Source organism: Astyanax mexicanus, chromosome 1, assembly GCF_023375975.1.
Source record: "Astyanax mexicanus isolate ESR-SI-001 chromosome 1, AstMex3_surface, whole genome shotgun sequence".
Lineage (NCBI taxonomy): Eukaryota > Metazoa > Chordata > Actinopteri > Characiformes > Acestrorhamphidae > Astyanax > Astyanax mexicanus.
This window is the reverse complement of record NC_064408.1, coordinates 29,365,561-29,378,826: the sequence shown is the minus strand read 5'-3', so window position 1 is coordinate 29,378,826 and position 13,266 is coordinate 29,365,561. Positions and strand designations below refer to the sequence as shown.

The window sequence follows — 13,266 nt, the reverse complement described above, 5'->3', positions numbered from 1 at the left end:
GTTTCCTGTTGTCAAGATAGCAATATGCCAGAAATTTATCTGAACACATCTTACTTGTACCTGTACCTGTAGAGTGGCTTCTTACAACCTTACTGGTAGAATTCATACAAAAGGCACATCGGATTATAAGGCGCACTTAAATTAAAGGATTATACATGGAAAAATACACGGTAGCTGAACAATATTTAATAAAATAATAATACTAATAAAACCTGAACACATGCAGTCAATGAACACATACAGCCTCTAAAATGCATGGAATGGGTCAACAAGTTTATTCTGCTGCACCTGACTCTCTGAGTGGTGCTGGTAGCCTCACAGCCACAGGTAGTAAACATATCAGTTATAGCATTTAGCAGCACGTCTGATTGTGTATCCTGCACGGAAAGCCAGCGTGCTGATTAAAACCACTAAGGATTACACGCTGAAGACCGTTAGCATCCTTTTGCATGTATCAGTGTCTGATGGATGCACACTAACAGCCCCCCTCTATTAGGAGAAGATTAACCCAGCTGCACGAACAGACAAAGCCCTCGCTATTCAGAGAGCATCATGACCTGTGGACTGATTAGGAAGCACAGGCTAAAAATATTCACTGTTAAGCTTTATTGACGGGTTGCCAGTCATGTTTGAATAAAATAAGCACTATTTATACACATGAATATATATTTATATGTTACCGGTATCAGGATATGGTTGCCTAGGGAACCAGACACGTTTTAGTGTGGAAAGTTCTGGAAAGAGTGTCCCAGGACATTGGTTCACTATCACATTTGTGCTCAGCGCTCCCTAGAGGTTTCAGAGTAAAACAGTTACAATAAAAGCCAAGGCATGAATATTTAGATCTCCTCTTGCTTCCTCTATATGTAGTGTTGAATAGCTGCTTGTTTGAGCAGAAAATAAACTAAAAACTTGATTGAGAAAAATATATATATATATTATCAGAACCAGCAATAAACGAAACAATAACTACAGAACAATATAGGTAGTTCTCACTTCTCATTATTTCAGTTATCTTTTGTTACCATCCAATTCTGCTCCCTGACATATACACTACCAGTCAAAAGTTTTAGAACACACACATTTGTCCCTTTATTTTTGTCATTTAAGCTCTTCAGGTCTGGTGAAGAACCAGAAATGGTTCAAAATCCAGTGTTCAAAATTTTTCCAGGGCCTTTAAGGAAAACAAATGATCTAAAAACAGATTTTTTTTTTGTATTGTACAAGTATATTGTAAAAACTGAAAAAATCTATATTGTTTAAAAAAGAGGGAGTGATTTTTAAGCCTTTAACATCTTATTGTTGGCAAGCAGCAATAGAAATAAACTGAGCTTTTTTAAATTGATTTTGAAAAATGTGAATTTATGAAGCGTTTTATGAATTTATGAAGTCAGAATTAAAACAGATTATTCTGAACTCTTCACTGCAGCATTTACACAACGCACAGCACATTTTTACTTTTATCATTATAACTAGAAAGTGAAACAGACATAAAAAATACCCACAGATAACTCTGTAACTAATAAAAGTCTTTTCTTCTCCTCTTGGAAACTGGAGAAAACTGGTACAGGAGGAGGTCTGGCTGACCCACATGGCACCACCTTTAGCTCAGCTTAACACTGGACTTAGTCTCAGTTTCAGCAGTGAATAGAAAAAGTAGAGGTCTGACGGGTAAAGGAAAGTGCAGTAATAAAGTGAATGATGTAACTAGCACCATTAAAGCACATAGTAGATGTATGGCACCCTGGGTGAACCATACATGAACCTCATCCTCAGGCTTTCTTGCAAGATTTAATGTCAATCTACTCCCTTTCATAGACTGTGAGAAGGCTTAATGTAAATGTTGGAAATGTCTGAACCAAACAAGGGCCAGTTATGTATCAGAACAACACTGAAAAAAAAAACAGTGGAAATTAAATTAAATCAAAATTAACAATAGGCAACAATAACAAGAATAGCCAGGGCTAGATACTGACAACAACAGGATACAAATGGAAACCATGTCATTGATGTGACATGCAAATTTTGGTGTGATCATCCCGTGCCACCCCTTTCCACAAGCTGCTACCCTGGTCAGCTGCTCTTGTTGCCTATACCTAACCCCACCACTTGTGTGCAGACTGAAAAAGACACGAATATGTACCTGAGTGTTTTGCGGACCATATCCTCGTCAGTAATGCCGTAGTAGGTTAGCGTCTCGCTCCAGACCGGGTTGAGGGTGTTCCGGAGAGTCTTGGTCCGGAGCTTATTGGCCTAAACAAGAAAAGGGGGAAGTTAGAAGTTATATTCCAATATATAGATGGAATAAAGTATCCCACAAAGCTGAAGAATATACAATGTCCATTCTAAAGTTTGAATTTCCCAGCTCCACTGAGGAGAAATAGTTAAGCTACAGCAATTTAATACAAGGAAGAAGTCAGCTTTATGTATACATGTACATGCACCAGTGATATTAGTAATATTAGTAATGCAATCTTGACACTAAATATCAGTGTAAACTGTCACAACAAAACCAGACACCCCTGAATGTATAGATTGTGTGATCTTGATTAACAAAATATAAAAGCATTTACAATAACGTTTATCGATTCTGTAAAGCCAGTGAACTCTCCACTCTTATGAATGGGTCAAATAATGCTAAAAAAAATGTATGGAAAAAATATGTTGCAGATTAATAAAAATAATAAATCAGAGGTTATTTTATAACTACCAGCAACTGTTTGGTAGATTTGCTGTCTGTGTTTTTTTATGTATTTCTATAAGTGGCAAATGCAGAGCCTATTATATCATCCCGCCTCAGTGTTTTTGATTAAGTAGTCCTGCCCCTATTCTCAGCAGTATATAGATGTGTTTATCTGCTAAATAAACAATGTGACAAATACCTCTGTTTTTGGGTAAAATTTGTGGGCAGGAACTTCATATCTTCATATCACAATTATGTAAAATCAAGCCAAAAAAAAAAGTCTCCACCTGGATTTAACTAAGTAAATGATGTGGGGTTGATGCTGCAGTTGGTCAGGTTTAGGTTCAGCAACAGTATGTGCTGAAAGAATAAGGGTCAGCTGACTACCTGAATATACTGAATATAGACCAGGTTATAACAGGATTTATGGGGCTGGAACTGTGACTTTTCACACATGGATTGTTTACAACAGAGTCCAGATCTTGACCTCATTGAGAATATTTGGGATGTGCTGTAGAAGGCTTTGTGCAGTGGTCAGACTCTACCATCATTAATGCTGCAAGATCTTGGTGAAAAATGAATGCAACACTAGATTGAAATAAATCTTGTAACATTGCAGAATCTTATTGAAACAATGCCACAGTGAATGAGTACTGCAATCAAAGCTAAAGGTGGTTCAACAAAATATTAGAGTCTGTGAACTTTTTTTTTTTGGTGGCAATTTTTTTTTGGCTAGGCAGTGTATTACTCTAACACCTCAGTCTACATCCTCAGTTTTCTCACTTGTGTTCCGTATCCCTCAGCTTGTCCAGAAAAGCATGTAAGCATGTCATTCTTAATCGGTGGCTTAAAGTGCGATTTACACTTCCTGAGTGCAGGAGAGATGAGGACAGAGTGGAAACACTGCAGACTGCTGCAGATATTGGTAGTTTTCATTATCCATCTTCTGTGCAAATATGTACTGCTCCTCACTGCTGCAGGTTGCATCTGTTTGTGCCGCCTAATAAAGCAGCATAAACAGAGCTTGAAGGTGAACTCAGAGGTGGATCTGGCCAAAAATTCACATCAGGCTGATACCAAGTCTATCACAATTTTGCCTGGATCGGGAAATCCCTAATAAAATCCACTTTTTTTGTTTTTTTTTTGTCATTCACTCTCTCTCTCTCACTGTCTCAACTGCACACACACACACACACACACAAACAAAATGATTAATGTGGCTCTGGCAACATCTGGACCTTGTTTATCTATGAGGGGCTCCTGATTCTAATGAAAAATCTCCATATGCTAACATTCTCTCCCAATCAATTACCTAATAACCCTCTGAAGGGGATTCCAGGCTTATTGTAGGTCGGTTTGGAATAAGCAGCAGCAGAATCAGGATTCTCCAGCATAGCTGCTGCTAAGTGGATTGCTGGCAACCCAGGTAAGGATAAAACAAGCACAGATGAGTTATAATAAAGGACACGACAATGATTTGTAGCTCTCGGAATATGGTCAGCGACAAGCTTTAGAAGCGCCTCGATCCTGAGGCACCACTGTGGGGATTTGATTAAAGGCTAGGAAAACCCTTGAAGTGACAAAAGCGGGAGCTGTGACGGAGTGCTCCGAGCTGCTTAATGAAATAAGGTGCCCTACAATAACTGAAAAAGATTAAGTGAAGTTAAACACTTCAGAATTTGACAAATTGCACTACACAGGTCACAACTGTTTCAAGGATACCACAGGTGGATAAACCCCTGACAATGCGGTGATTTAAAGGGGAAAAAAACACTTCACACAAAGAATTATCTGTGGAGCAATCACACGGCTTTGCACAAATTATAAAACGTTAAAGTGGGCAGAAAATGGCTTAGCTGGGAGCTGGGAGGATAAATCAAAATTGTGCCAAAATTTAACTCATAAAGACATAATGTATTATAAACACAAATTACAAACAACTTGCTCTGTGTACTAAACTGTAGGTGTACCACATATAAAATTGATGAACGATAACAGCTATAAAAGATCTATATAATTTATATACATTAAATGACTATAAAATAATACACAAAAAAGCATACATTTGTGAATATAATGCTAATTCATGTGACATAAGTGATTTCAACTTTATAGTGAAAGGACAAGTTAATTGAAAAAAAAAAAAACTGTGCGCTAGAACCCTGTTGGGCCACTTCTGTCCCGGATATAAGATGAAATATTTAATAACAGTTTTTTATTAACTACTTATGCATCAGTTATAATGACACCTATTGTTTTACCACACTCATAGTTTACCACTTAGTGAACAAAGTATTCCCTTCCAACACTAAAGATAGATAGAAAAGAGATACATTTGAAGGGCCACACCAGTCAAAAGTTTGGACACACCTTCCCATTCAAAGATTTTGTTTAATTCTTTATTTTATTGATTTTCCAATTGTAGATAAATGTTAAAGAAAGGTTCTACTTAGAAGAATCTAAAAAATAAGAGGCCACTCAAAAATTAAGAGTTTTTTTTTCATTTAACCAAATTGAAGACTTCAAGAGGAAGATGGATGATCACAAGCCATCAAACCAAATTGAACTGCTTGAATGTATGCACCAGGAGTGGCATAAAGTTATTCAAAAGCAGTGTGTAAGACTGGTGGAGGAGAACATGCCAAGATGCATGAAAACTGTGATTAAAACCAGGGTTATTCCACCAAATATTGATTTCTGAACTCCTAAAAAATTATAAATATAAACTTGTTTTCTGTGCATTATTTGAGGTCTGAAAGCTCTGCATCTTGTTTTGTTATTTCAACCAAAAAATGCTCTAAATAACAATATTTTTATTTGGAAATTGGGAGAAAAGTTGTCCGTAGTTTATAGAATAAAATGACAATGTTCATTTTACTCAAACATATAACTATAAATAGCTAAATTAGAGAAACTGATTCAGAAACTGAAGTGGTCTCTTAATTGTTTTTTTTTCCAGAGCTGTATTCTGTTTTTTTGTTTAACACTTTATATGCAGAATAGTTCTGCATGAGTTCCTGTGTAGCTTTAATATAGTCTTAAATATTACATTTACAATAAAATGAAAGAAAACACATATAAGAATAAGAAGTTGAAGAGGTGTGTGCACATTTTTACTGGTACTGTATATACAGTATATACACACTATATTCACACAGTAAGAGGAAGGAAGAGTGTACATACTTTACTGGCTCCAGGCAGCAGGTGCAGTTTAACATAGGGATCCGACAGCCCATTGTGGTCCATGGGTTTGAGTCCCTGTGTGAGAGAGAAAGAGAGAGACAGAGAGAGAGAGAGACAGAGAGAGAGAGAGAGAGTTGTTTATCAGTGAGAGAGAGGATGGTTTGTTGAAAACAGGGTTGATCTTTAGTGACGCAGTCTTTACAGATTGTGGGAAGACAACACTACAAAACAGCCTCTCCACCTCACTGACTGATCCAAAGGCCTGAGAGCTCTCATTCAAGTCAAGCGCTTTCATTTCTGACCAGAAATACCTTTTTCACTGGGAGCCAGGCAGGCTAATTAAAAAAAACACTGAAGCCGGGGCTACTCACTGACAGCCAGAAGGAAACAGCGCTCCTGTTTGCTCATATTAAGATGCAATTCGGTGCGTTCAGAAAGGCACAGCTGGTGTGTGATGTTGACAGGCCCGTAATAATGAGGAGAAACAAAAGCAGTTGAAAAGCCTTAAGAGAGAAAACTTTGCCTCGGGGGGACTGTAACGCAGACCGCACGCTTGCACCATGTTGGGAGCTGAGAAGTTTTTGCAGTGGCTAATTAATATATCCTGTACGTGAGATAGTCTGACGAGACTGCAGCGGGATTTAAAAGGTCAGGTGTGGGAGTGTCGGGATAAGAATACCACTGAAAAACAAAGTGTGAGCCCAGATTCACCTCTTTTCAATACGCTTGTTTGCAGTTCATAATGAGGAGGTTTTCCTCACTTTCACTATTTCCCACGTTTTAGCTACAATCATGGTGAGGATGCCAAAATAGACAAAGACAAAATAACACATACGATGAGTTTTTGCGAGTAGGATTGTAAGCATACAGTGTACCTTATTGAGCTGCTCAGTACAATCCTCTCGGTTTAACAGCAACAAGCAACAGACGATACATTTAACAGACCAGAGCATATGAAGCAGTTATTAATACATTGAAAAAATTATATATACTTTGGACCAACCTAAAAAAAATTACTCTAATTTGTTAGACCTAAATATATTAGATTTTTTCCATTTATTTCTATATTAATTTAAAATCGACTAATATAGTATTTAACCCAAGTATCAAAAAGTTCTTTAAAACAAAGAAAAAATATGACTTATAATAAATACACTATTTTAAAATCTGGAATAATTTTTTTTTTTAGATTGTGCTTGTGAGTGTTGTGTTCATACATCTGCAAAGTTAAGTAGATTTAAGTATGTGGTTTTTTTTAAACATCATTTTAATACACTTGAAGTACATTCAAGTTAATGTATGTACCACTTTGAGTATTGAAGCATATATTGTGTACAACTTGGTGACACTGGAAAAAAATAAACTACACTAAAATGCACTTTAAGCAGCATTTAATGCCACTACATGTATTTTCTATCAACACAATGTATAATTTAAAGCATATTGCTTAAAAATAAATTTTATGGGAATACAGAAAAAGTATATTTAATGTATATTTTCATTAAGTATATTAAAAAAACAGGCACTTTTAGTATTCTTTATCTAATTTTAACTTTACTTTTAATTCTCTTAAGTATACTTCCTTTCACAAGGATAGTATTTGGCATTGGCAATTATAAAAATTGTTGGACATTGTTTTTTGAAAAAACAACTTTCTGTTCAAAGAGAAAGTTTAGTTTTTGTACTTTTTTGGTCCCAAAATAAGTTCCTTATCCCAAATATTTAGGGGAAATGAATATGAAGAAAATGCAAACCATGCACACAATGTCCGGGTCACAGGAGGTTAAAAACTTTCAAATCAAACGTAAATACAGAAAGTTTTACTTTTTCTCCGTCTGACTCTTCTCTCTTTCAGAGATGTTCTGAACTGAACTGGTTGTAATATTGACGTGTTGACTGCATCTCTCCCAGATCCTGACTGCTTAATCATGCATTCACGTTGGGTTCTACACAGCAACGTTCAGTTCCTCTGGGTGACCTAAGCCGAGCATTATAGATCAGGAGGCCCGTGTACAGATAAACTCAATTCCACTTGAGACGAAGAATTGATATCACACTGACACGGAGGAATTAAAGATTAATGTCTTTTAAATTAGATATTTTCTGCTTGGGTTTGCCAGCACATTTAGCTGAAGGGCATACAGTACGCTGTCAGGCTACCTTCACATGCTAGATATATTTAACACAGATGAGGCTGGAAAAGAGGAAGCTGGTCAGAGTTCTGCAGTATAAATCAATTCTTCAATTTCTCATTCAGTCATTTTCGTGGATTAACGTTATGGCTGGATACTGCATCGTAGGTCCTCCTCACACTGCAAAAAATGATACCTCTTAAATTAAGTCTAAATATCTGATGTCTCATGTTTAGAATATGTTTTGAAATATTTTTCAACTTTTTTTTGCTGTTTATATTGATATTAAATGTTTTATTTAAATACACAGTTACAGGGGTTGGACAATGAAACTGAAGCACCTGTCATTTTAGCGTGGGAGGTTTCATGGCTAAATTGGAGCAGCCTGGTGACCAATCTTCATTAATTACACATCATTGCACCAGTAAGAGCAGAGTGTGAAGGTTCAATTAGCAGGGTAAGAGCACAGTTTTGCTCAAAATATTGCAATGCACACAACATTATGGGTGACATACCAGAGTTCAAAGTGATTTGGCATACAATCTTTTTAGACTGACAGTTTTTATTCTCCTTTACATTTTTTTTTATGTTTTTGCATGACAGTGAAGATTAACGTCAATGTTTTAGGCATTTTGGCAAAAGCAAGTCATCATATGCTGTGGCCTTGCTCTCTTTCGCAAGTTTGACCAATGGTTGTGTAGTTACAGGTAGATACAGAGCAGTTATTGGTCGAGCAAAAGTATAACTTAAAGGAACAATCAGTAATAAATGAGAGCGAGTGTGTAAAATAGCTACAGGCGTTTCCAATTTCCAAACACTGGATAGATTATTTAATGCAAAGGATTCTCAAAAAAGTAATACAAATAAATTTATCAGCCCCTGAAAGCTTTGTAGAAAAAAGGTTGCATATTTCTAAACATTAACAGTGCAGTAAGTCAGGCTGTCTGTCAGCCTCCAGCGCGCAGTCATGTGTGACATGAGTGAACAGTGCAGAAACAGCAGGTCAGGCTCTCCGGCCCGCTTCCTCCCACAGCTTTTCTAAACAGTAACAGTAACAAGGGCTTTTCTGCGTCTTTGAGCTACAGAGGTGAAGCTGGATCAGCTGGGGTTCATTAAGGATCAGGAAGCCACTGCTGCTTCTGAAGGAGATTATACAGTACAGAATAAAGCCAAGCTTAAAACAGTGAACTGAAATCAGCCATGTGCACCATAGTGATTTCACCATGGTCTAGTTTATTAATAAACTAAGTAACTAAATAAACTAAATAAAGGTGATTCAAATGATTCTGTGAGCTGTGCAATAGAAGAAACACATTAAGTCACATAAAGAACCATTTTTGTAATAGTTTTGTGTGACGTAAAGCTAAAGTGAAGGTTCTTTAGAGCTTTAAAAGTTTCTTCACACTCATTCTTTCCTATATAAGGTTATTCACATGGTCAAATATGGCACTGGTTTGCAGGGATTGCGTGTAGGGTAGGGGTGTGCTATATCATGCTGTATCGTACACAATAATGTAGGCAAAAGACAATAAAAAAGCTCCATAATTTCATATTCTTGAAAGCAGTCTATTTTGTATCTGTTTTGCCATTTACCGGACTGGCATTTAATCATTTGTTCACAGTTTACATGTAGGCACTATACATGCTTTATTTAACTAATGTGGTAGATGGTAAATGTGAATACTAACTTTATTTTTGTTACATTTTTCATTTTGTTACACTATAAGGCTTTTATACAAAATCAGCTACTGTTTAAGAACAAGACAAACATTCATAGATTTTGCTTTTCTGCTGAATGTATAAAACGGCTACTGTCACTGTTATACTAAATAAAACATTTATACCTTTGTCAAATTGCCCACCTTCATTCATCCCCAGCATTCTATTAGTCGATGCCCCAAACTTAGGCTTACGGTGCTAGAGATAGGGGCATAGCATTATCCAGTCAAAGAAATGACAATTATTACAACACTAATGAGCTCAAAGTAGAGCTCCAGACTCTCAAACCCTGAGAACTTTGAGTGAGCTACTGAGGAGCACAAATCAATAGGCAGGAATAGGAAACATATTGAAAAATTAATTCTATAGAAATTCTTTGGAATTCTATTATACATATATTTCAGAAACAATACTGTAATCTGGGAAAAAGCCTTTTCTTCAAAGTTCTCAGTGCCTCATTTTAAATGTCAGGGCCCTCAAAATTCTACCAGTGAATTTTGGAGCTACTTGGAGCTTGTTAATGGTAAAAAAAAAAGACATTTCATTGCATGAGAAAAAATATGCCCCTATCACTAGCAGTTGTAAGCCTGTTGGGAGCATCAGCTAAAAGCTCTTTTTTTCTGAAATGTGGGGGGTGAACAGATGTGGGCTATTCAAAAAAAGTTTGTACTCATGATCATGTTTTACCACAACTAAAGTCCATTTCACACCAGAGTTCTCCTTTAACATCAACTCCAACTTGTAGCAAAGCCTCCCCAAAATGAAATTCGAGTGTAGATTTAAGCACTGGAACCATTTTTGATTGTTAAAAGAAGACAGTGTGAAAAAACAACAAAGTTCTTTATACTCTATTGTGTGAATGTCTCTTCTGGTCTCTGCTCAGCTGTTTCTGCCTCTGTCTCTGCAGGCTCCTCATCACAGAAACAAACAGGACACACACGTCTGTCTTTCACTTACTACGAAACAACACCCGTCTCATCTGAGCTACAAAGTGCCTTTCAAACATCCGTGGGCTTGCCCGGCTCTCTGTATGTGTCTGAGAGAGTGTTTGTGAGCGACGGGCATTCCTCTTTGAAGGTGCGTCCCCAGAGGTCTGCTCCACCGCAGCAGAGGATTCCATGAAAATAAGTGAATCTTCGAAGGCAAACCTCTTTCATGTTTAGGCACATCTCGTCCTATTTCCTCCTGCAGCCTGAACTCTGACTCTGGTGGAACACTCAACGCTTTGATTAGCCTGTAAAAACACAGGCATAAACACACTCTGTTGGCGGGCAGGCCGGAGTCTACATTTCTGGAGCTCGAGCATTCTCTTGGCTCGATTCTAGTTCAGTGTGACATATTGGTTTCCCACAGCGACCAGTCTACGCTGCCCGAGTCAATAGAGGAAAACAACTGCAGGATGATTTAAAGTTCGGCCGACCTGCAGCCCAGGCAGTATTTCATTATATGCTGCCCTTATGTGGCATTCTGCCCTAAAAGTAGCATTTAATTTGTTATTTGACGGGTTGTGTAACACTGCTTTGCAGTTCCCATCCTCACTAGTTTAAGATATATTTTACAATGTTTTTGTCTTGTTCTTTCTTTTTCATTTCTTTTCTCACTGTAATGTTTAAATTGCAATACAAAAATATACCCAACAACTCTATCTGCATACTGCTAGCATAGCTTCTATAGTTTATCATGCTTCTTCACTCATAGCATAAAAAGCATGGAAAAAATATGGATAGTAACTGTGTAACTATAGTGTAATAAACTTGACCAGATCTTTTAAGTGGGTCTGTACCACTGCCCTTACACTGTTGTTCAGTTATTATCTGTGAAAAAAGGCCAGGCTTCAATCTCTATAAATAGAGGTGAGACCACTAATACTAAAAAAAGATACATATTTTAAATTAGTAATACAGATAAAAACCTAAAAAACTTTTACTGGCTTCTGCACTTGCGCAGATCTCCACATCGAGAGAGGTTTTCCCAGAGGCCTTCTGGGCATGGTTAAAATAAGAAAAGGAGTTCTTATAGTGTTCAACATGCTGTCTGTTTACAGAGAGCTTTTAACAAAAAGTCACATCAATCCCACAGGTGTGTCGTTGCCAGAACAGGCCGGAAAAAAAAAATCACAAAACATTCATGAGTTTTTTTTGTTCTGTATTTAAAACTGTATTGTGTTCTCTTTTCAGTCATAGAGATCAATAATAAAAATTAGGAGTGACTTTAAAATGCAAGGCTAAAACTTACAGGCTACAAAAGGGCAAAAGGGCAAAAGAAAAATCAGAGTAAAAAGCAGAAAATAGGTGAAACACGAAAACAGACACAATATCTTATCAAAGAAATAGCGCTTGGTATGCAGCTGAATCAATAATAGCAATACTTTGCAACAGGCTGAACAAACTGACAGGTATTTATACATGGGTTAACAGCTGACTGGAATTAAAACTCAGGTGAGGCTGATCTACCAATCAGGTGCTGATTGGCTGGCTGAGACACATGAATGAGAAGTGCACTCTGGGAGTTAGAGTTCATTAAGGTGGAACAGTCTCTGTTAAGGAATTAAGAAGTTGTGCAGTACTAATAAGACAGTTGGAAAAAAGGTTGTTTTCCTTGAAGAACCCTTAATGTATCCCTGGCCCCTTCTTTAAAAGAGTAATTTAGCAAAATAATCAGTCAAAAATTTAAATTCTATGAGCTCACAAGTGGTGCAACTAGCTATGCATTAGCTATATCATCAGAAGACAGCGTGTTTAATCCATGTCGATGGCATGGCCACACATGGCTGTGAGATTATACCAGATTTACTGGCTTTACTCTCTCTAGATGGATAGAATTACTTTACAACATTGTCATACATAACTGAATCATATCAGTTGTCTTTAGTCAGCTCATTATTTCAGTTTTATGTTATAGGAGGGGGTGATGGGATTGCCCATAGCTAAATTGAGCAGAAAGTTGAACGTGTGAATTAGAAATCAAACCTTTCGATCAACGCCACATTAGTACCAGTCGCAACGTCAAAGCTGAAACTTGTTTCCATGCTACAATGCATCATAAAATAAATAAACTACTGTCTTTAGAAATATTCCCATCCCAGCACGACTCACAGTGTCAGGCAAATGTTGTATTAAGGAATGCCCAAAGGCTCTTCTTGGTATATCAGTGGCATTTCTGCCTTGACTGGGAGCTGAACCCTTGCCTGAACCTCTTAACTGTTTGTATGAAACCTGAAGCTGCTTCATCCTTCTGTGCACAAGATCAAAACCAAAAACAAGTCTGCAAAAGAAATTTGCAAGAACTCCAAACACGTGATTTTCAAGAGGCAATTTGTCTTTAAAGGCAATTTGTCCTTTCTAAGAGGTTTTTCACAGTGAGAAAAAGTATTTTCAAACCACTTTTGTGAAAACAAGCCTTTGGTCATGAATTGTATTCTAGTCTTACAACTGGGACGCCATGCTGTGAAGCAAAAGAGAAAGGGAATCCTTGCTGGGGCCCAATCAACCCAAGCCTGTCATTGGAACCATCCCACCAAACAACACATCGTCAACTCTGTTTACGACA

The 13,266-nt window shown here is 37.2% G+C and overlaps 1 protein-coding gene across 3 annotated transcripts in view; it reads right to left on the bottom strand.

The window, feature by feature from the left end:
- Window positions 1-13,266, bottom strand: part of doc2b (double C2-like domains, beta) — a 364,239-nt gene that overhangs the window by 50,717 nt on the left and 300,256 nt on the right. For all 3 annotated transcript variants that reach the window (XM_007245281.4, XM_049475881.1, XM_007245282.4), the window contains 2 exons: window positions 5,867-5,941; window positions 2,144-2,253 (listed from right to left, as the gene is read on the bottom strand). In XM_007245281.4, coding sequence (XP_007245343.3) covers window positions 2,144-2,253; window positions 5,867-5,941 — 185 coding nt within the window. The remainder of the gene's footprint in view (window positions 1-2,143; window positions 2,254-5,866; window positions 5,942-13,266) is intronic.